We start from the raw sequence: 23,859 nt of genomic DNA, 5'->3' as shown, positions 1-23,859 counted from the left end.
TATTTAATTTGGTTATATGATTTGCTAGAAAAGGATTAAATATTTAATTGAAATACACTCGATTACTATCGTCTTAGAACACTCATGCGGAGGTTTATTTTTTAGTCAAGACTTAAGTTTTATAATTGTTTAAAAAAGAAAATCTTTTTAAACAATGGTTTTATGTATGTTTTGAGAAAATTAAATTTTCAATCTTTTAATCTTTAAAATGACGTTTGAAAATATAGTAAATTTATGGGTATGGTTTTTTGATAATGGTTTTGAAACAAATAAACACATCGATATGCCACAACAAGAGGCAACACATATTTAGGGACAAATTAATCTATGTGTTGGGATAAAAGGAATAATAATTAACAACACTTTAATAAATAGTATCCTTTATTTTATTTATTTATGTATTTTATAATATAAACACAATTTTTGTATTTCTGTTTACATAAATAAGAATGTTTTTTTTATTCAACTCGCCGATTTGAGCTGTTTATTAATGAAATAATTTTAAATTACAAAGTGATAGATATTGCAAAAATTAAATTCGCATTATTTTAATAGTTATATACCACTAATCAAAGTTCTAATATCTACACATAGACAATATTAACGAAATAATAATTCTAGGTAAAAAAACAAAACAAAATTGTTTACATTAATAGTTATAGAAATTGATTGTAACATTGTTTTCATGAAATAAAATAAGCAATGTATGTAGTGCGAAACACTATTGGCACTGGTTGATGGTTGTTTTGCTATCGAATACGTATGAAAAACGCGTGGTGTCGTTAACAAACCTTCCTCTTCTACCTCAATATATTTTTTTGGTTTGCATTTAGATATTTTTGGTCAAAATGCTTACTGCATGAAATTTTTTTTTAATCGGGTAGCTCCAGACTTTCCAATGCAGCATTACCTACAACAATATTATTATTAACACAACTGAAAAAAAAGCAACTTTCTGCACAATAAAGTAAAAAAACAATTTAAGTTCTGTATTCAAAATATAAATAACTTGGCAGTTATGCCAATATATGTTTAATATATATATATATATATATATATATATATATATATATATATATATATATATATATATATATACAAACAACACAGTTTATTAGGGCTGCAGTCAGTAGGTTTGGTCGGGATGTTATAGAAACACTCTTTTGACTTTTGGTCGAGCTTTCGGAATTCTTTTATTCCTTCTTCAAGACACTGTAATTAGAAGAAAGTGTAAATATTTACAACATATCTCAAATTGTCATTACAACTTACTAGTCGTTGAGATTATTTTTGTAAAGCTACGACACTCAACATTAAAAACACACATATAAAATATAACATTTAAAATAATGGACAATATACATTTTAAAATTTAGTTGGAAAGTTAAAATTTTGTTCACATCTTTTCATGGTGTGTTTTGACTGATCCATAGAGAACAGAAAAAAAAACAAAAATAGAGTGATTTAAAAGTAATTAGGAGTTCTTGCTATTATATTAATGGAAGTAGTAGTAGTAGCAAGAACTCCTAATTACTTTTTAATCACACTATTTTTGTTTTTTTTTCTGTTCTCTATGGATCAGTCAAAACACACCATGAAAAGATGTTACTAACAAAATTTTAACTTTCCAACTAAATTTTAAAATGTATATTGTCCATTATTTTAAATGTTATATTTTATATGTGTGTTTTTAATGTTGAGTGTCGTAGCTTTACAAAAATAATCTCAACGACTAGTAAGTGGTAATGACAATTTGAGATATGTTGTAAATATTTATACTTTCTTCTAATTACAGTGTCTTGAAGAAGGAATAAAAGAATTCCGAAAGCTTGACCAAAAGTCAAAAGAGTGTTTCTATAACATCCCGGCCACACCTCTACAGACTTTTTAAAAACGAATTTCGAGATTCGTTAGCTAGTTGAATTGGAGTGACTTCAGTCACCCCATGGTTGGTAGCTTCTTTGGCAAAATGATCTGCTGTTTTATTACCAGTAATTCCGGTGTGAGAAGGCAGCCATATGAGAGAGACTGTTACATCGTAAGCAGAGAGATTTTGGTATATGTCATGAATGTTTTGAACTAATAGGTGCTCAGTGAAAATTGTATTGACTAAATGGATATATGAAAGTTAATCTGAACAAATTACAATATGTCTGTTTTGATGTGAGATGCATTTAAAAGCCCACAATACTATATAGTTCACCTGTGCAAACGTTGCATATTAAGGGTAACCGAGATGATCTTACAAGTTCATATTTAGTGGTTACTGCACAATCAATACCAGTGGTAGTTTTAGAAGCATCTGTATAGAGAATTAAATTCTAAAAATGCTTTCTTTATAAGAAGGTTAGAAGATTCAAGTTTGTTAAAAATAGTGAGTGAGGTATATATTGAAGGGAGATCTTTAGCCCAGAGGGGAAGTAAAGGTAGAGGAAATGAACTAGTCAGAAAAAGGTCAATATTTTTAAGTAGTGGACAAATTAATTGAGGTATAGGTTTTATGATAAGGTGTTGGTTATTGTTAGTGGAAGAAGACGGCATTGTGGCAATTAGGGAATGAAAGGGATTAAATGGATTTGCAGATGTTGATACAGCATACGAAAGTAGAAGTGATTATCGTCTTAGGGTAGGAGAAAGTTCATTAGATTCACGGTATACACTCTCAATAGGACTAAAGCGAAAAGCGCTCAGACCTAGAAGTAGTTTTATTGGCACCCCATTGAAGATGACTGAGGGTTTTAAAAATATTCAACCTTTTAAAACAATTGATTTTATGTTCAGAGATTTGATCTTTTCAATTTAATCTGGAGTCAAACATAAAACCGAGAATTTTACAATAATTAACACCAGAAAGTAGAGAATTGTTAAATAAAATTTGGGGTAAGGGAGTGGAAATCCCTATGGAAAATTTTATTAATTTGGTTTTGCTCTCAGAGAGTGACAATCCTAGTTCGTTAGATCTATCTTGAAGTAGATTTACTACACTTTGTATAAGTTTATATGGGGATGGGACAGATTTAAGATGGCAGTAAATGATTAGGTCATCAGCGTATTGAACATATTTGATGGGAGGCAAATTTCGTTGATGGCAAGAATGAATAAAATTAAACTTAATGCAGATTCTAAAGGGACACCTTAATTTTGAGAAAGAGATCGAAAAAGTTTACCCTTGGCAAGGACTTTAAAGATTCTTTCAATTGGATATTTTTTTACAAATGAGAAAATATTACCATTTAAATTATAGTGGAAGATTTTGTCAATGATTGCTTTTCTGGAGATTGAATAAAATGCCCATTCAACGTTAAATATAGTTGCTATGACATCTTGTTGATTATAGATTGCTTAAGAAATGTGTGTTTGAAAAATAAAAAGTTATCAATAGTAGACCGATTACGTCGGAAGCCGGATTGAGCATCGGGAATAATATTATACTGTTTAACGAACCACGTGAGTATTTCATTGATCATTGTTTCAAGAAGTTTGCAGGTAATACAAGTAAGAGAAACCAGACGAAAGATATTGGAGTTATAGAGGGCTGGTCAGGTTTTTTAATTGGAATGATTATAGAATTGAGCCAAACATCTGGGAATTTTTGTGTGTTCTAGATAAGGTTATAAATTTCGAGAAGTTTGGAGAGAGATGTATTAGAGAGATTTTTTAAAAATATATAAGGGATATCATCGGGATCATCAGCAGATTTTGTACATGAAAACAAGGTAAATTTTAGTTTATTTAGGGTAAACAAGCCGTTCATAAACTTGACATCGTGTGGAGTTGACGAGATGGTGGAGAAAGATTCAGCGCGTAAAGAACTGGGAGTAAAAGCCATATTACTTTGATTGAATCTGTCTTCAACCCTATTAGCGAGTGTGGCGGAAATGAATTGACTGTCAGAGATAACTGTGTTGTAGAAAATGATAGGAGAAATAGTTAGGATATAGGAATGAAGGATGACTAAATTCATAGGATGAAGGTTAGTTTTATTGACTTGGATTTGTGAAACAGTTTTTTTTATAAATGAGAGTGGAGTTATCATATCCACTGGTAACTTTAACATCCTAATATATAAGACTAAATAAAGTAAACTAAATTGTAACATATAACTTTTAACGGGTTTTTACCCAGATATTTAGTGGCTCAAAAAATGTACACCTAGACACTGATGATGGAATATGGATTCCGAAAACGATTTGTCTTCATGACATAGCCCGTTTGGGTTTTTTAATTTATGTACCTTTTATAAAGGATTTGAACAATTTTTTTTTTGTAATGATCTTTCTTTTATCTTAGTATAGATTAGAGCAAGATCTTTCATTAACGATTGTCAGCGGTATGTCAGTGGTAAATTTACTGGCTTCATTTAGACTTTAGAGGGTCGTTGGTGCCTAAGGAATTTTCGAGAAATTTTTCAATATAATTCTAGAAAACCCTAATTTTTGTGTTTTTATAGGATTTGAGTGCAGCTTTTAGTTCGAAATAGTTTATACGAGAGTTCGGATAATTGGTATCTTGTGAAACTGAGGATGAATAATGAAAGGGCGAAGGAAGAAAAGAGTATATATGGTTAGGTCCAGATTTGTTGCAAATCTGGACCCAATTGGACATATAACTCACAGCTCTGGGGTTCAGCTAGCAAATCTAATATGATAATACAAAGATTCCAATCAAAAACTCTGAGAACAATCGCTAATGCACCTTGGTATATCCAGAATGATGCAATACATAGAGATCTTCAAGTACTAACAGTCTCTGAAGAGTGCAAAAAAACTTCTGAACAATATCAAAACAGGTTGCGGGCGCATCCTAATACCCTGGCACACAATCTTCTCAACAACCAACAAGCGAAGAGATTGAAGCGACATGACCCCTTGGACCTACCTCACCTATACTGACAGAGCCTACAGCAGTGGGAGTTACGCCTTCAACAACACCCAGCCATTGTGATCAGTGCCGCTATCAGTGCTTTAGTGCTCGCGTATCAGTGTATGTGCGCATCCTACCGGTAAAAAGCCAATTTGTGTCGTGATGATTTGGTCACTGGACCTTACATCTCTCTGTCATGTAAAGACAAAAAATTTTACTTATTGTTTTCACTGCAAAACAGATTGTAAAAATCTTAAATGTTAATAAAAAAAAAAAAAAAAAAAAATTTTTTTCCAAACTGGACTTAGGCTAGTATTTGAAGGACATAAAGTTTTCTTACTTAATTAAATAAAATCGTGTCTAAATTTGGCAAAAGATGAAGTAAAAATATACAGAGAGCAGAAAAAATGAATAAATGCGAGAGAAAGAGAGAAATTCTATTTATCATGTATGCTGTGATTAGATTTGACATCAGAAGATTTATCAGAGGATGCTGTTATATATACTCTTGTAAGTCGGAGGTAGGCTGTTCTTTTAACTTTTTTAAGATTCTAGTGATACGGTTTTTTAGTGACCTTTTCCTTGTACCTATGTAGAGCTGCGATAAGTCCTTTTGAATACCATCTTTGTTGGAGGATTTTTAAGCTTCTTGTAGTGGGGTGATACATACAAAAGAGTTCTCAAGAAATGTAATAAGTTGCGTGGAATTGAGTGTAAAATTAGTCGGATTATCTTTGTAAATCATTTTGATAGCGGAAATATAATAAGGTTTCATCAAGTAATCCAATCAAAGATTAGATTTGGACATTTTTTGGCTGGTTTGGGTGGCATCGAAAATGTCGAAGGAGGAAAAGAACTTAATAGAGCAAGAATACCGGATGAAGATAGAATGGTAGGAGTATCAGGAGGACTGTCATTGAAGTGTCCCCTTTTTTGTCCTACTGCCAACATGCGCTTTGAATTAGTACCACGAGAGATGGATAAATCCATAATGGCAGCCAGGATGGGTATGTAGTTAACGGAGATAGACTCAATTTCCGAAGATAGAAATTCTTTTGATGAAGGTAAGGATTCAGGATTAAGGACTCCTTAGAGTCAGCTGAAAATGAAGAAGAGGGAGGAGCATTAGCTGCAATGAGTGTGTGATCTGGTCAACTGGAGACTTTGCAATCAGACTCCACGGTACGACCCGTAAGCTTACAAAGAAAACAGTATAGTCTGTCAGAGAATAAAAATATTTTAAAGGATGTATTTTCATGGTTAATTAACAGAGAATATTGCATTTTTAAGTTCACCTTGTCAGCTATTACAAATGTAACCCTAGTAAAACTCATAATATATGCCTATTGATCATCTGATGTTCCGTATTTTTTAGGGACTTTTAGTTCGAAATAGTTTATAAGAGAGTTCGGATGATTGGTATCTTATTGTGAAACTGAGGATGAATAATGAAAGGGCGAAGGAAGAAAAGAGTATATATAGTTAGGTCCAGATTTGTTGCAAAACTTTTATTTTAAATTTTCTGCCAGAATCTTGGCTGTCTCTTAATTGTCAAGGATAACCTTTCGATTAAAAAAGAGATTGGATATTTTAAGGTTATTTTTTGTTAACAATTTTTTTTCCAAACTGGACTTGGGCTAGTATTTGATGTACATAAAGTTTTCTTACTTAATTAAATATCGTGTCTAAATTTGGCAAAAGATGAAGTAAAAATATACAGAGAGCAGAAAAAATGAATAAATGCGAGAGAAAGAGAGAAATTCTATTCATCATGTATGCTGTGATCAGATTTGACATCAGAAGATTTATCAGAGGATGCACTTATATATACTCTTGTAAGTCGGAGATAGGCTGTTCTTTTAACTTTTTTAAGATTCTAGTGATACGGTTTTTTAGTGATCTTTTCGTTGTACCTATGTAGAGCTGCAATAAGTCCTTTTGAATACCATCTATGTTGTTGGATTTTTAAGATTCTTGTAGTGGGGTGATACATACAAAAGAGTTCTCAAGAAATGTAATAAGTTGCGTGAAATTGAGTGTAAAATTAGTCGGATTATCTTTGTAAATCATTTCTCTAGCGGAAATATAATAAGGTTTCATCGAGTAATCCAATCAAAGATTAGATTTGGACATTTTTTGGCTGGTTTCGGTGGCATTGAAAATGTCGAAGGAGGAAAAGAACTTAATAGAGCAAGAATACCGGATGAAGATAGATGGTAGGAGTATCATGAGAACTGTCATTGAAGTGTCCCCTTTTTTGTCCTACTGCCAACATGGGCTTTGAATTAGTACGACGGGAGATGGATAAATCCATAATGGCAGCCAGGATGGGTATGCAGTTAACGGAGATGGACTCAATTTCCGAAGATAGAAATTCTTTTGATGAAGTTAAGGATTCAGGATTAAGGACTCCTTAGAGTCAGCTGAAAATGAAGAAGAGGGAGGAGCATTAGCTGCAATGAGTGTCTGATCTGGTCAACTGGAGACTTTGCAATCAGACTCCACGGTACGACCCGTAAGCTTACAAAGAAAACACTATAGTCTGTCAGAGAATAAAAATATTTTAAAGGATGTATTTTCATGGTTAATTAACAGAGAAGATTGCACTTCGAAGTTCACCTTGTTAGCTATTTCAAATGTTACCCTAGGAAAACTCATGATATATGCCTATTGATCATCTGATGTTCCGTATTTTTTAGGGACTGCTCGATTAGGAATGCGGGATGAAACGAGATACATTTGAAATAAGGATTCTTTTGGTCGCAGAAAGAAGCCTGCAGATAAAGATGACGGTGGAATTAATTATGACGTTCGGTGTATTAGTTGATCAACGATGTCGGTAGAAGTGAGGAAAATGCAGATTCGATTATTCGAAATGCGAGATGTAAAAGTAATATTTTTTGGATAAACTATTTCAGCAATTTCTTTAATATATTTAAATAAAACAGTATTCAAAATGGAGTGCATGACAATAACTTGTTCCCTTTTAGAAAACGAACGGGAAGGAGGTCTAGAGACTGCGTCAACGACATATGATTTTGGGTTGGAATTGAAGTTGTTTTGTGTAAATGTAAATATTTAATTGCTGTTCATGATGTGTAGTCCTGGTTACCCAGACCGTAACACAATACCTAAATGTGAGTACCTAATGGACCCTCTCCCAAACTGGAAAGAAAGAAAAAAAGGATCTCACCTATTTCTTGGGATTTTCACTGGTTTTTTTTAATTACACCAATATAGCCGCAATTAAATTTGACTATTGAAATATAAAACCAAATTTAATACTGTTTAAATCTTTAAAATCCGTGAGGAACTTTAAAAAGGGTGTTTAACCTTTGACAGTTATTTGACGTTTTTTGAATGGATTATTTGAAGCTTTATTTATAAACTTCAACATTTTATTAAAAAAAAAAACAGTTTGAAAAAGTGCTTTTTAGCTTCTAAACATTTATACTACTTTTGATATTTTTCATGTCATACGGCTGTACGTAGGCTCAATGAAAAGCTGGTGTAAAAGCACTTAAAAAAAAAACAGAAATTTCCATAACCAATAACAAGAAACAAGCTGAGAAATTGCAGCGGACAGATCTCCCTTGCATTTTTCTGTGGCGATATTTTACGAGTACCATTATTTTAATGTTTCAAAACTAATTTACTTCTTCACTGTGTATGCCACTTATAAATCGAATTATAAAATTTAGATATTGTTTTACAATGTGTTCAATTTTCAGCTCTTAATGTTAATAAACAATGAAAATATTGGCAATTTCTTAAATAAGAAAAAAAATGCTATTTGATTTCCTCTGGGCCATAGAAGGTTTTGTTTTTTTTTTTTAATGTTTTTTTTTTATTAGCTTTATATTGAGCCTACATACAAATGTATGACATAAAAAAGTCAAAGTTATTAGAAATTTTTATATGCTAAAAATTTGTTATTCTTCAAACTGATTTTTAAAATCAAATTTAATATAATCTTGATGTTTTTTTTTATTAATTTAAAACGAAGCCATAAAAATCGATATCTATTTACAAAATAACCCTAGAGTGACTGTTTGGACAAGTACAGTTGTTTAAATAATCGGTCTCCTGGATAAAAAAATTGAATAACTCATAAACTGTATGGTCGTTCTGTATGATATTTAGCACACTTTAAAAACTCATTAACTGCCATAATTTTAAATAGTTATTACATATCGTTATGCAGAAAAGAAAGTTATTTATATTTATATTATTTATATTTATATTAACATTTATAAATTTTACTTTAAAAATAAGTGTTTTTAAATTATCTCGGTCAATTCTTTATGTATTTTAATTATAAAAATATCAATATTAGAGAACATTTTATGATCTATAACTTTTATTTTAACCATATATCTCTAACATGAATAAGAAACGTTTTATGCGCATAAACTTTTTTCACTTTTTACGATTGTTTAATAAAAAAGCAAAGCAAAATTAGCTGAAGTCTTCACATAATTGTCATCAGCTACCCCTCATATACCTTTTAGAGACTTTAAATACCTGTTTAAGATTTTTTCAGCTTTTTTAGAGTTGTAGATCATAAAAAGTTATGTAATTTTTGAGAGTATCCAAATTAAAATACATGAAACTATTAACTGAAATAGTTGCAAAAAAAACCTTATTTTTGCAGTTATTTATAAATTATAATAACTAATAAAGTGCGCTAAATATCAATCAGAGCAAATAGTTTATAGGTTATTTATTCTGTTTATAAACATTTATAATAACGTTGATATCGTTTATGCCACAAACTTATTTAGAGGCTTATGAAAAACTGGTGAAAAACACACTTTCTAAAAAAAACAGAATCTTCTATGACCATTACTAGGCAAGAGAGCATTTTATATTTAAAACCAAAGCATTTTATTCTTAAAATCATACTTCCATTGTCTATTAACAGTAAGAGCTGAAAATTGAAGGGGCCCTAAATGAAGATCTGAATTGTGCGTTCCAACATGGCATATGAGGTAAAGAAGTAAAAATTTATAACGCGTTAAAATGATGGTATTCGTAAAATACCGCTTCGGAAAAGTAGAATAGAGAAACATTTGAGCTCGGTTTTTTTTTAGATTTGAACTTTTTCAAAATGAAGCGCGATTGCAAAATTTGCAATATCTTGGCTTCTGTAAAACATATTTTTTTTTAAACTGGGATAGGTCAACAAAAAGTTGTTTACATAATCGCTTTCTACGATAAACAAATCGTCACTATTTTTATTAGTTACATTACATACCGTTATGCAAAAACAAAGTTATTAAAATATATAAATTTCTGCAAAATCAAGGGTTTTTTGCAATTATTTTGGTGAATTATTTATATATTTTAATTTAGAAACTCACAAATGGAAGAACTTTTTTGAATCTACAATTTTTATTTTAACTATTTTTCTCTAAACTGGATAAAAAACGTTTATAGCCAAAATCACCTGTATGTCTTCACAGATTTATTATTAACTAACCCTCATATATCTTTTAGAACCTTCAAATATCTGTATAAAATTTTTACGTGAAACCAATAATTTTTTCCCAGATGGACCTTTGTATAAATTAGTTCTACGATAAAGATGAACTTATTTCTACTTTTCAATACAATAACTAAAGATAGCTAAATAAATACATATTTAAATATCTAATATTTGTTTATGTTTATTAACTTGATTTTACTCACTAATTTGTTCTTCCGAAGTTTATTATATCATAATTATAATACCAACGAAAACGTAAGTTAATTACGTAACGGAAACGGTGTAAAATAAAAGAATATAAAAAAAGTTTCTATTTACTTACCAGAGTGTAATATCCATCTTTGACAAGGCGAAGGATTTTTGTCGGAAATCTGAACATTCTTAATCCATGAATTTTGTATGGTGATAAACCACATTTGTAATAACAACAAATATTTCCGGCCATCTGTAAAAAACCATTTATTTATTATGGAAGTAACATTATTTTAATTTAAAATCACTTTTTTCAAATATTATCGAATGTATGTATTATCCGGTAAAATTTATTTCTAAATACCTAATTTGTTCATTTCTCATACAATGTTTTTTTATGTTTTACACACATGTAATTAAAATGTTTTACTTACCTCGGACCAAATTTTTGTAATACACTTCTAAATAAAATAAAATATTTAAATTCTTTAAACTTATTTAGATATAGGAAGATTTAGAAGCCACAGTACGTTTATGTACAATTTTAGTTGACACGATATTTACTAGTTGATAGTAATAACTCTATTTTAAATGAATAGCTTAAGTGATTCAAGGTATGTTTTTTGTTACATGTTTATTTGTAAGTAAACCTGTTGCTACTATGTCAGTGAAATATTGCAACGCTGGTGAATTTAATTCAGGGGATCAAAAATGGACGTTTAGTTTAGTCTTTAACTTTTTCACATAGCACCATCTAGTATAATGTATACCAAACAAACAATGGTATATTAAAATCTATTGAGACAGAAAGAGTGGTGACATCTAGTGACTGTCTCAATTAGAATCAAACAAATTTGTACATTGCGTTGGCTAACTAGTCCTATTTAAACAATGGTAACACAGAATTTAGTTTACTTTTAGCAGATAAATTAAAATCATTAATAAACCAGTTCTTGAAAATCAGTTTAAAAATATTGTTTCAATAATAAATATAAAGAAGCCCACCTTTAGTAAAGTAGCTGGAATAACAGGTAAGTAGTGTTTATGTATCACATATTTTAAAAATTAACTAAACTCTATTTTCACTATTTGGGAGAGTGAGTCATCGTTTGAAGGCGTAGAATTGGGGAAAGACGTATGAAAATCCAGTGGCGTTCACTCACTTTTATTTCAACGTTAATTATATTATAATGTTTAAATATTATTGTTCAAAATAGGCCACAATATATTTATCTGGTTTTTACTGGAGTTTCAATCTCTATATCCAAAGACCGTTTTCAAAGATATAAATTATAGTTATATTTATTTTATTTGTTTATTATTATATATTCATATATTCTTATATTATTTTCTTTTTTTTTTCTTAACTTTAAAAACGGTCTCTGTAATAGAGATCGAAACGTCAGTAAAATAAACATGTAAATAGATGTATTGTGGCTTATTTCCAACATTCTACCTAAAAATACGGAATGTCACAAGCAAAAAGCCACAAAAAAAATAAATATTGCTATCATTTGTATATTTGAAAACGATCTCTTTATATAGAGATCGAAACGTCAGTAAATTAAACCTATGAATAAATATTTTGTGGCTTATTCCCTACTGTCTCCTAAAAATACAGAATGCCACAAACAAAAAGCTATAAAAAACAAGTAATTTTGCAGAAAGCTTACTGATGCCACCCGGTTGCCGCGGAAGTTACGCTAAAACGTCTTTTGACGTGACCCGCCCTTAAAGAGTTACACAATGAAATGTTTTTAAAACAAATTTTAAGACAGTTTCCACACCACCCGAGAGGTATGTCTTGTGGCGCGTTACTTTTTTTTAAATGGGTGTTCGCCAAGAGCCATATTTTCCCATTAAATAAAATAAAACACTTAAACAGTATAAAACAAAACAAAATAAAATCTTATAAAACAAAATAAAATTCTATAAAAACAAAATAAAAATAATTTTGGATGTAACAAAACATTGTTCTATTCTAACACAAACACTAACCACACTTACTATGTTCTTCTCGTTTTTTTCTGTTTTTGGTTTTTTTATGCTGATGTTCCTACTAAACTATTAGAAAATATTATTCGCTGTCTAAATCTGAAGATGTAGTGCTGCTATCGCTGTCATTATCTTCACCTGGTGTAATTATAATTGGCTCTAGTAAAACTTCGACATGAGTGTCAAGTTCCCACATACGATATTCTTCTTTAATTATGTGGCCTATACATTTAGCCCATTTCTCTGGAGTTACATGGAGGATTGCTTGAATCAAAAGTTTCTTAACTTCGTTTAATTTGAACGTTTTGTTATTGCGTGCTACTTCTCCTTTCACTTGCGCCCAGATAAGTTCAATGGGATTAAGTTCGCAATGATAAGGTGGTAGACGCAGAACTTTAACACCATAATCTTTTGCAGTTTCATCCACAACATATTTAAGATATTCACTTTTCCTTAACCGTGCAATGTCAAGTAGTTGAATTTTGAGCATTGATTCTTCGTATGCAATCCCCTTTTCTGTAAGCCATTCTTGAATTCTCCCTTTCCGCCATGCCGTCGTCGGTAATTGTTTTAGTCTGCGGCTATGATATGGCGCATTGTCCATAACAACCACAGACTCAGATTCCAATTTTGGTAAGATTCTCTTAAACCAGCGCTCAAATACTTCAGAAGTCATTTCTTCATGATAATCACCTGTTTTTTTCGACTCAAATTGAAGCAAACCATCATCAAGGAACCCTGTATCACTTCCTATATGGGTGATGATTAAACGCCGTCCCTTTCCTGATGGAGCCTTTAATCCTGTAGACCAGCCTTCTATAAATGCTTCGCGTTTACTTTTTACATTTAAATCTTGCCAAACTTTTCCAACTATATGACCTTCGTTAATCCAGGTTTCATCCAAATAATATATTTTGCATCCAGTGCTGCGAATTTTTCGTATTTCTTCTAAATATTTTCTTCTCCACAGAATAATTTCATTTTTTTCTAATAGCATACTTTTTCTGTTGCGTTTTACGTATCGAAAGTTCATTTCGTGCATGGTCCTAATTAAGACCTTACGAGATATCTTGGGTAAAGAGTCATCATTTTCGAGCTCTTGAGAAATTTTTTTCAGTGTTGGAATTTCACTCCGAAAATAAAATGAATGAATTTTTCGACGTATAATATTCCTTGTCTCGTCATCCAAAACAATGCTTTTCCTACCTCTAGTTTTACCTTTTTCTTGCTTTTTATTTTCCGATGTATTTTTAAGTACACGATAAATACAGCTAACGGATACTTTTGTTAAACTGCTACAAATGTCGACCGCTTGGCTAACGTTTAATGCCATTTTTCTGCCGACAATTCCTTCATAAACGTTTCGTATCATTACCTTCTCTTCGGACGTTAACATTTTCCGTCTCTTTTGCGGCTTTTCATTCTTGGAATCAACATCAGAATTTTGCTGTCTTCTCTTGGAACAACTCGGTTTTTCGTCCATTGTATTTCAATAATCTGGATATATACTATATATACAATAATTTCAAAGAATATAACTAAATATTTACTGTAAAACGACAAACTATAACACTCTTATTATCAATAACACGTTTTATCAATACTACAATACAATATTGATAAAACAGTATTGACAACAATAAGTTTACAAACTTATCACATAAAATATACTCACAAAAATACATGCACTATTTACCCATAGAAACACCAATGTTTTCTTCGTTCATTTCTTCGGCAAAAAATAATAAAAACTAGTTTTACTGCATGTCTGGATCCGAATTGTAAAACCGAGTTCCCTCGCTAATTCCAACATTGCCAAACGATTGAAAAATAATGTTTTAAAATATCGATTTTTATTTTATAAATTTAAATACGTAACGAAACGGAACATATAAATAAAATTTATTTTATTACAATTTTGTGCTTAATTTTTACTATTGAAAAAATCATGTTTTTTGGTATTTTTATGACGGTAATAATCGCTGCGTGGAAGAATACAGGTTTTGTATGACCATAATTACTACTTGTGAACAAGATTTGGCTACACTGTACGACAACTTCTGGTCAAGTCTACTATAGAGAAGCACAAATAAATATACAACTTTATATATTCTGTAATTTCTTATGAGGAAACACAAATTTCAATCGAGAAAACAGGCAGTTTTCGAGGACTGCTGTGTACATTTAAATTTGAGGATATTCGGCGTTTAAACTATGATATCACTCTTCTGAATTGAGGGTTTCTACTATAAAAGCAACAGAATTTAAACCTTATTGAAAAAGCACCAAAAGAAAATATGTAATGGGTCCTAAATATAGTTCAATCATGTATCACACTATGGAAAACAGCAAAAGGAAATTGTGCTTAGGTCCAGTATATTAGCAACATGAGCTGGTTGCATTTGCAACATGGAAAAATACAAAGAAAACGATACCAATCAAAGTATTATCTCAACAATACAGTATTCATATAGTATCTTTTGGTCTATTCGACTACGACCTTTTCAGATCTGTTGTGGTCCTTAGTGACCAGGTATAATTGCAATATGTAAAAGTAACAAGAAAAAATTATGCTGAATGGAAGTGTTAAAGATAAAATTCAGTATAAAGCGGCCCCTAGATGGTTAATATTATGGTCAATATATTGGACAATAATTTATATTGTACAATATATTGATCGTCTGTTGGTCACATTGAATGATTGAGCAATATATTGTGTCAATCAACATGACTTTCATTTTTATTGAGCATATTGTAAATATTGCGGCGTCTGTGAGTAATATTGCGCAATGTTGGTTCAGTTTCGTTTTAACACTCTTGTTGTAAACATCGCGGTACGGCAAAAAATATGTCCGCAAAGGAAAAATGGGCAGAAAGAAAGTTTATTATAGATTATAGAGTGCATCGATGTGTATCGGTCGTTACTGGCTTTGTGGAATGTCAAGAGTAAAGATTAGAGTAATAAAATAAAAAAAAAGAACAGTAGTATCAATTGCTCCAAAAATATAGAGAATATTATCCAGATGCTGATAAGTTGCAGTTTCGTTGCGTACTAACTTTAGAAAAGAATTGCGTCGTATAAGGGACTCTAAAACAAGTGGTGCAGAGACAGACAATGTAATTTAACCAACATTATGGTAATGCAGTTTCTCGTGGGTCAGGACGAACCTAGTGCTTCACAAAGTACTATACAGGAAGGGAATAATGATAAGGAAGAAGCAGATAATAATATAAACGATGTGGACAGTGATAATTCAAAAACTGTTTTAAAAATCAATGTAAGCATATAAAGTTTAATAATTCAAGTTTACATTTTAAGCAAATTTATGTTGCCATGAAACCTGTTCCGTTTCGCATTTATATTTATTTTAAATATTATTTATCACAGTGGTGATATATTCGTTTTTATTTCTATTTAAACATACGCGCCACTAACGGTAACGCTTTGTGTTTTGCCCGCTAAAGCAGAAACCGGCTTTGGCGCTAAAGACTCATTTCGCCATCAACACTCGACCAAGTCGGTCGATATTTTGTATTAGTCGGCTTTTTAACGATTGTAATCAAAATATACGTAATAAAAGTGTTTCAACCCCATAGTTTTTTCTTCATGGTCCATTCGAGTTGTATATATCAGTGGTTATCAAAGACATTTGTGCAGTTTGATTCAATCTAAATTTAGTTAACTAGCCGGCAAGTCGTCCTCTTCTGTTCGTGAGGGCGGAGTCAAGTGGTTACAAGTAACCGTTACAAGTAACGATTACAACCTTCGGGCGGTTCCTGTAGAGCTACAATTCAAGCTGCTAGCAGTCCACCCAACATTACATCCAGCACCGTAGCAGAAAGCATCTGTAGTCTTTCATCTAGTGCGTGGATAGAACTTCATCTGGTCAACAGCACGCCTAATCAAAGTAAGTGAGCCTTTCCCATCTCTATTTCATATATTCTTTCTACTTGCGTGGAGTTAAATGTCGTTTAACTAGGGTCAATTATAAAAACCTGTTTATTTGGTTAAACTCATTTTATTACTCAAATATTTCTTTAAAAGGTACAAAAACCTGTCTTGCTTCGAAACAAAACAACTATTCATTTCATATACTTGATTTTTTATCGCCGAGTAAAACCTTTTATTGCCTTACTTACATTTCAGGTAACGAACCCTATATAATTTATGCGGTTTTACTTGCAGTTAGATAAAAAATAGAATTTTCAACATTTTGTACAATTTTATTGCTTATTCATAACGACAGGTAAAACCTTTTCTTATAATTGCGATTTCATTATTTCATTAGTATACTGGTAAACATTTTAAATCTTTTCATCGTAAAATAAACTTCGAGTATTATTAAAAAATATTTTATTATGTCTCTAAAAGATTTAAACAAAAAAAGGGGTATACTCAAATCACAATTGACAATATTCAAAAAATGTCTTAATAAACAGATTGAAAAACAATCTGACAATTTAGTTATTGAGGTAGAAACCAGGTTAGCAGATATACAGCCTGTTATAAATGAATTCGAAAAAATTCAATACGAAATAGAAAACATTTCGAAGAATGTTTTTGAGGAATTAGACAATAGGGAAAGGAGGTTAGTCTTTGTATGTGGGTATATTTTATTTTATAAAATATACCCACATACAAAGACTAACCTCTTTTGTTATACGTGGTATACAGCCAGCTGCAGGAATTATTTTCCTTGTGGATTTTGTTAATAGGGAAAGCTTTTCAGATTTGTATTATTCGCTTGTATCACAAGCAGAAGCATTAATAAATTCGATTTTAAATAAGCCTGAATGTAACAATCGTCCCGTAGAATCATTTTCTTTGAACTTAGGTAGCACTCATTTAACAAATGTAGAGCAAATTAATACAGTCCACTTAACTCTCAAATAAAGCTCCCAACTATTGAGTTGCCTCATTTCAAAGGGTCATACGGGGGGTGGCTTGAGTATCATGATACCTATGATAGTCTAATTCATAAAAATCCTTCGATCAATTCAATTCAGAAGTTCCATTATCTTCGGGCATCTCTAGGTGGAGAAGCTGAACAGGTTATCAGCTCATTAGAGATTTCGGCCGCGAATTATGATATAGCATGGAACTTACTATGCGAAAGGTTTGCAAACACGCGTCTTTTGATCTACAGTTATACAAAGGCCTTATTTGATTTGCAACCCATTCCAAAAGAATCTTCTACTCATCTTCGTCAACTAATTGACAATGTTTCGAAAAACTTGCGTTCGCTAGAATCTCTTCAGCAGCCTGTCCATTCTTGGGACACTCTGTTAATATTCATGATAGCAAGCAAGTTAGATGCCCTCACTGCGAGGGAATGGGAATCATATAGATCCGGAAGTGATCTTCCTACCTTTGAAGATATGATCGCATTCTTGAAAGGCAAAGCTGATCTTCTAGAGAAGCTAGAAGTATCGAAAGTTACGTATAAATCGGACAGGCAGTCCAAATTCTCAAGGCAGTCGCAATCTTTTCTCTCGTTCAATAGAAAAGCATGAACGTTCTGCAAAGAAGATCATAAAATATATAACTGCGCTAAATTCTTGGGGGCTTCGACCCAAGAGCGAATCAAACACGCTAGGGATTCAAAACTTTGTACAAATTGCCTTTATTCTGGCCATTTTAGCTCCAACTGCAAATATGGAGCGTGTAAAAAATGTAAGGCAAAACACCATAGTTTGTTGCATTTAGATAAACAATCCGTTCACACTACCGATACTAATCAGCGGGTGGAGTCTGAACCTGAACACCAAGTGTCTCTTTCAGCTCACTCGAATGTAGCTCAATCAATTTTGTCTACAGCTGTCGTTCAAATATTCGATAAAATCGGTAGGGTTCATCAATGTAGGGCTTTTCTTGATTGTGGCTCTCAATCAAATCTCATAACGAGAGAATTAGCTGATAAGCTAGCGCTATCAAGGTCCGAGGTAAATATCTCTATTGTAGGGATAGGTCATGCAGTCTCAAACATTCGATCTAAGTGCACAGCGAAGATTCAGTCAAGGCAGTCTTCGTTTTCTACATCTCTTTCATGTCTCGTAGTCAATAGTATCTGCGATAGAATTCCAGCATATAGTTTCGACATTGGAAACTTAGATATTCCACGTCATTTAAGACTAGCAGATCCAGATTTTCATGTTGCTTCAAAAATCGACATTCTGATAGGTGTTGATACTTTCTGGAAAATCTTGTGTGTGGGACAATTCAGTTTAGGTCCTTCTGCTCCAGTCATGCAGAAAACAAGGTTCGGTTGGATAGTTTCCGGTCAGTTTAATGACAAGGGAAGCAGTTTCATATTGCAACTTCAGTAGAAATGATTCAAGTTCTGACTTAAATGTTCAGTTACAAAAATTCTGGGAACTCGAAAAGTACACGGAACCTGTACTTTCCGAGGAAAACTTAATATGCGAAAAACACTTCTCCTCAACGGTGAAGAGAAATGACGAAGGTCGCTTTATCACCAATATACCTCTGAGGGGCTCCATTGCAAATATAGGTGATTCAAAGCGACAGGCATCAAAACGTTTTCTCAACTTGGAGCAAAAACTTCATAAAAATGACGCCCTAAAAAGGATGTATACCGAATTTATGGAAGAATACATACAACTTGGTCACATGTTCAAGGTTGATGATAGTCAACAGAGCTTTTCGTATTATCTTCCCCATCACGGGGTCTTAAAGGATGACAGTCTCACCACAAAGCTTCGTGTGGTGTTCGACGGTTCCTTTCCATCTTTTTCTGGTCTATCAATAAATGACATTCAAATTTGGGGTCCTACCATTCAGGACGATCTATTCGTAATTTTATTGCGTTTTCGACAATATGCATTTGTTGTTTCTGCTGATATTACAAAAATGTATCGTCAGGTGCTCGTGGATCCTGAACAACGAGCACTTCAGCAAATTTTCTGGCGTTCTTCTCCTTCTGATACTCTGAGCACATATCAGCTAAATACGGTCACATATGGAACAGCTTCAGCTTCGTTTCAGGTCATTCGTTGCTTATTTCAGTTAGCATCCGAGAATAAAGATCTTCACCCTACTGCTTCCAAGATCATCAATATTTGCGAGATTTCTATGTTGATGATCTTCTGACAGGTGGAGATTGCGCAGAGTCATTGTCAAATGTATGCAAGGATATCAACAATATCTTAAACAGCGGATGTCTTGAGTTGAGGAAGTGGGTATCGAATGATCCGGTAGTACTTAATAAAATTCAAAGTTCCAAGTGTCTATCAAATCTAAAATCATTCGGTGGAGAGGAAAAGGTATAGGTACTTGGCCTAAATTAGATGTGTGATTCGGACACACTAAGATATAAGGTAGCTGATTTACCTAATCCTAATAAGGTAACGAAGAGAATAATTCTTTCTCGTATTGCTCAGATCTATGATCCTCTTGGGCTGCTTAGCGCTTGCACAATTACGGCCAAGATTATAATGCAAATTCTTTGGCAAGAAAAGCAAGGCTGGGATGAATCTGTTCCTCAAATCATTTTTACGCAGTGGCAGCATTTTAAGAAGAAATTACTTAGATTAAATAATATCGAAATACCTAGGTACGTAAAATTAAAGGATTCAATCTCTTGTGAGCTACATGGTTTTTCTGATGCCAGCAACAAGGCATATGGTGCTGCAATCTATGTTAAGAGTGTTGATTCTGATGGACATGTTTTGGTTCGTCTGTTATGCGCAAAATCCAAGGTTGCACCCCTTAAGGTGATTAGTATACCTCGTTTGGAATTGTGCGGCGCATTGTTACTTGCTCGTTTGTCTGAAAGGGTAATCAAGTCCTCAGATATCAATTTCGATAAAGTATTTCATTGGTCTGATTCTACTATCACTCTGGCATGGATACGCACACAGTCAAAACTATTAAAGACGTTTGTAGGAAATCGTGTCGCTGAGATTCAGAAAGGAAAAGTTGGCACCACGTAGTTTCGAAGGATAATCCTGCTGATCTTGCTTCTCGTGGAATTAATCCCCTATTACTCATGTCTTCTGACTTATGGTGGCATGGACCTTCCTGGCTTAAATCAAATGATTATCCTACACAATTTTCTCTTCCAGATGACATTCCGGAGTTAAAGACTGCCGAGGTCATTACTTTGTCTGCCACATTAGACTTTTCATTAATAAAGCAATTCTCTAGTTTAATTAAGTTAAAGAGATGTACTGCTTACATTCTGAGATTCATTAATAATTGCAAAATATCCAAGTCTTCCCTTCATGAGAGAGCTTCAGGTGCTTTAACTTCTCAGGAGATTTCAACCGCTATGTTTTACCTAGTAAGGATAGTTCAGAATGAATGTTTCTCGGAAGAAATACGCAATTTGACAAAAAAGAGGCCTATAAGCCCAAAAGGAAAACTCATTTCGTTGCAACCATTTCTCGATTCAAATCGAATACTTTGTGTTGGTGGTAGATTAAAAAATTCATCGTATTCTTTTGAGAAAAGACATCCGATTTTGCTACCATCTAATAATTATTTTACTGACTTAATTCTTTTAGACCTGCACGTTAAACTCTGTCATGCAGGTCCTCTTCTTCTTTTATCTACAATTCGAAATGAATTTTGGCCTATTCATGGTAAAAATTCAGCCAAGCGTATCGTCCATAAATGTATTAGGTGTTGTCGTGCAAGTCCACCTAAAAATCTGTCTCCAATTATGGGTGATTTACCGAAGGATCGTGTTGACCCATCCCCTCCTTTTTATATCACAGGCGTAGATTACGCAGGTTATTTTTTAGTCAAGGATCGAAAGGGGCGTGGATGCAAACTTTTAAAGGCATATGTAGCCTTATTCGTGTGTTTCACAACTCGTGCTGTTCATTTAGAACTGGTATCTGATTTACCTACTCATTCATTTATAGCAGCCTTTAAGCGCTTTGTAAGCAGAAGAGGAAAGCCTCTTAAGATATACTCTGATAATGGAACTAACTTTCAGGGTGCTAATCGTGAACTAAAAGAGTTTTATGATTTTATTAAGACTAATAAGCGTGAGATTCAAGACCATTCAATAATCGAAAGTATTGAATGGCACTTCATACCTCCACAATCGCCGCACTTCGGTGGCCTTTGGGAGGCCGGCGTTAAGTCAATGAAATCGCATTTAAAACGCGTCGTCGGCAATGCTCACCTCACGTATGAGGAATTCTGTACAATACAGAAGTAGAATCTGTCCTTAATAGTCGTCCTATATCTGCCCTTTCATCAAACCCCAATGACCTTTGTCCTTTGACTCCGGCTCATTTTCTGATTGGAAGGCCTTTGACAGCCATTTCTGAACCTGATTTGATGTCAATAAACGAAAATAGATTGAACCACTTCCAGCGCCTTCAAAAAATGGTGCAGCACATTTGGTCAAGGTGGTCTAAGGAGTTCATAGGAGAGCTGCAGCAGCGGAAAAAATGGAAACAAGTTTCCAAAGACATTAATATTGGCACACTAGTTCTTATCAAGGAAAAGAACTTGCCTTCTCTGATTAGGCAGTTGGGACGTGTAGTCGAGCTGCATCCAGGTCCAGACGGAGTTTCCAGGGTGGTGTCCATAAAGACGACGAGAGGTATCATTAAGAGAGCAGTATCTGTCATCTGCCCTCTACCATGCAGTGAATAGTGCTAGACTTTTGAAAAATTTTGGTCATTTTTGAAATTGTTAAGTTGTTGTATTATTTTGAAAGACTTTGGCCTTTCAAGGCGGGCGGCCTGTTCCGTTTCGCATTTATATTTATTTTAAATATTATTTATCACAGTGGTGATATATTCATTTTTATTTCTATTTAAACATACGCGCCACTAACGGTAACGCTTTGTGTTTTGCCCGCTAAAGCAGAAACCGGCTTTGGCGCGAAAGACTCACTTCGCCATCAACACTCGACCAAGTCGGTCGATATTTTGTATTAGTCATCTTTTTAACGATTGTAATCAAAATATACGTAATAAAAGTGTTTCAACCCCATAGTTTTTTCTTCAAAACCTGTCCCTCGTTATTAAAAAAATCACAATAATTATCTCTGACACTTTTTGCTACAGTGGCTGAATTTCTGGCATGAGTTGTATAAAGTGATATTGATTGTCCAGTTGTTCTCCAAGTTGCTTTAACAATATTTCCTGATTCAAAATCTTCTACATCCACAGAATTATTGTAGATGTATGACTGAGATTGGTTTCTTCTTAAATAATTGTGTAAATAGCAACATGATAAGACAATGATTTGAGCTTTCTTAGGCAATAATGCAATAGGTCGTTGAAATACACCGAATTTTGATACTAATATTCCAAATGCATTTTCCACAATGTGACGGACACAACTAAGTCGATAAGTAAAAATTCTTTTTTCCATCGTTAATCCTGTTTGGCTGTAAGGTTTCATGAAATTTTCTGTCAGTGCAAAAGCGTCATCTCCAACAAAGACAAAGGGTAGTATCTTTTGACTATTTGGCAACAGATCAGGTTCTGGGATTTTAAGTGAATTATCTGATAATGCTTTTCCAAATGCAGTATAATTCAAAACACCTCCGTCTGATATTCGTCTATTAATTCCTGCATCTACCATAATAAATTCGTAATTGCTATTTACAACTGCCATCATTACAATACTAAAAAACTTTTTGTAATTGTAATAATATGAGACTGTATGTGGAGGTTTTTTAATTGCCACGTGCTTTCCATCTACAGCTCCTAGACAATTAGGAAAATTCCATTGAACATTAAATCGATTGGCAATAGCTTTCCATTCAGCTTCTGTTGTTGGCAACTACAATTACAAGTTAAATTGTTAATATACAAACTTATTACTACTAAACAAAAATTTAATAAATGTTTTTTTACGGCAGTGCACATAGGAGGGATTACCAAAAACGAAGGCAAGAAAACTTGATGAGTCCAAACAATTAACAGCTTTAGCCCTTAAACACCTTGAAAAACCATCAACTGATTATGAGAAAATTGCTTCTGCTTGGGCAGTAGAACTTGAAAAAATGACGCATCGCAAAAAATTTTTGCGAAAAAGGCCATTAACGACATACTATTTGAAGGTTAAATGGGAACACTGCATAGGAATTCTGTGCAAATTAATACTTTTTCTACTTTTTTAACCTCAACTACTAATCGGAAAACAGACTATGAACTAGTCAGAGGCCCCTACTGTTTGTAACTATTTTTCAACTTTTCAATAAAAATATAATTTTACAGTAAACTGAGATATTTAAAATAAATTTTGTTTTGTGTTTAAAATAATCTGATGGGGGAGACGGTCCTGCAAGTGACACAGTAGTTTCGTTGATTTTTGCTTCGTAATAAAC

At 32.9% G+C, this 23,859-nt stretch overlaps 3 protein-coding genes across 3 annotated transcripts; all 3 read left to right on the top strand.

Annotated features, from left to right (window-relative positions):
- Positions 1 to 15,672: 15,672 nt before the first annotated feature.
- LOC140452697 (uncharacterized) lies at positions 15,673 to 18,865 on the top strand. Its single transcript, XM_072547017.1, has 4 exons — positions 15,673 to 15,816; positions 16,979 to 17,137; positions 17,546 to 17,979; positions 18,181 to 18,865. Exons 1-4 carry the CDS (start codon positions 15,673 to 15,675, stop codon positions 18,863 to 18,865), a joined length of 1,422 nt encoding a protein of 473 aa, XP_072403118.1.
- A 981-nt stretch (positions 18,866 to 19,846) lies between these two features.
- LOC140452696 (uncharacterized) lies at positions 19,847 to 20,491 on the top strand. Its single transcript, XM_072547016.1, has one exon. It carries the CDS (start codon positions 19,847 to 19,849, stop codon positions 20,489 to 20,491), a length of 645 nt encoding a protein of 214 aa, XP_072403117.1.
- A 56-nt stretch (positions 20,492 to 20,547) lies between these two features.
- On the top strand, positions 20,548 to 21,729 carry LOC140452695 (uncharacterized). Its single transcript, XM_072547015.1, has one exon. The coding sequence runs from the start codon at positions 20,548 to 20,550 to the stop codon at positions 21,727 to 21,729; it is 1,182 nt and encodes a 393-aa protein (XP_072403116.1).
- Positions 21,730 to 23,859: the final 2,130 nt, after the last annotated feature.

This window comes from Diabrotica undecimpunctata, chromosome 11 (assembly GCF_040954645.1).
Source record: "Diabrotica undecimpunctata isolate CICGRU chromosome 11, icDiaUnde3, whole genome shotgun sequence".
NCBI lineage: Eukaryota > Metazoa > Arthropoda > Insecta > Coleoptera > Chrysomelidae > Diabrotica > Diabrotica undecimpunctata.
Note: the sequence above shows the minus strand (reverse complement) of the source record. Positions and strands in the feature narration are given on the sequence as shown.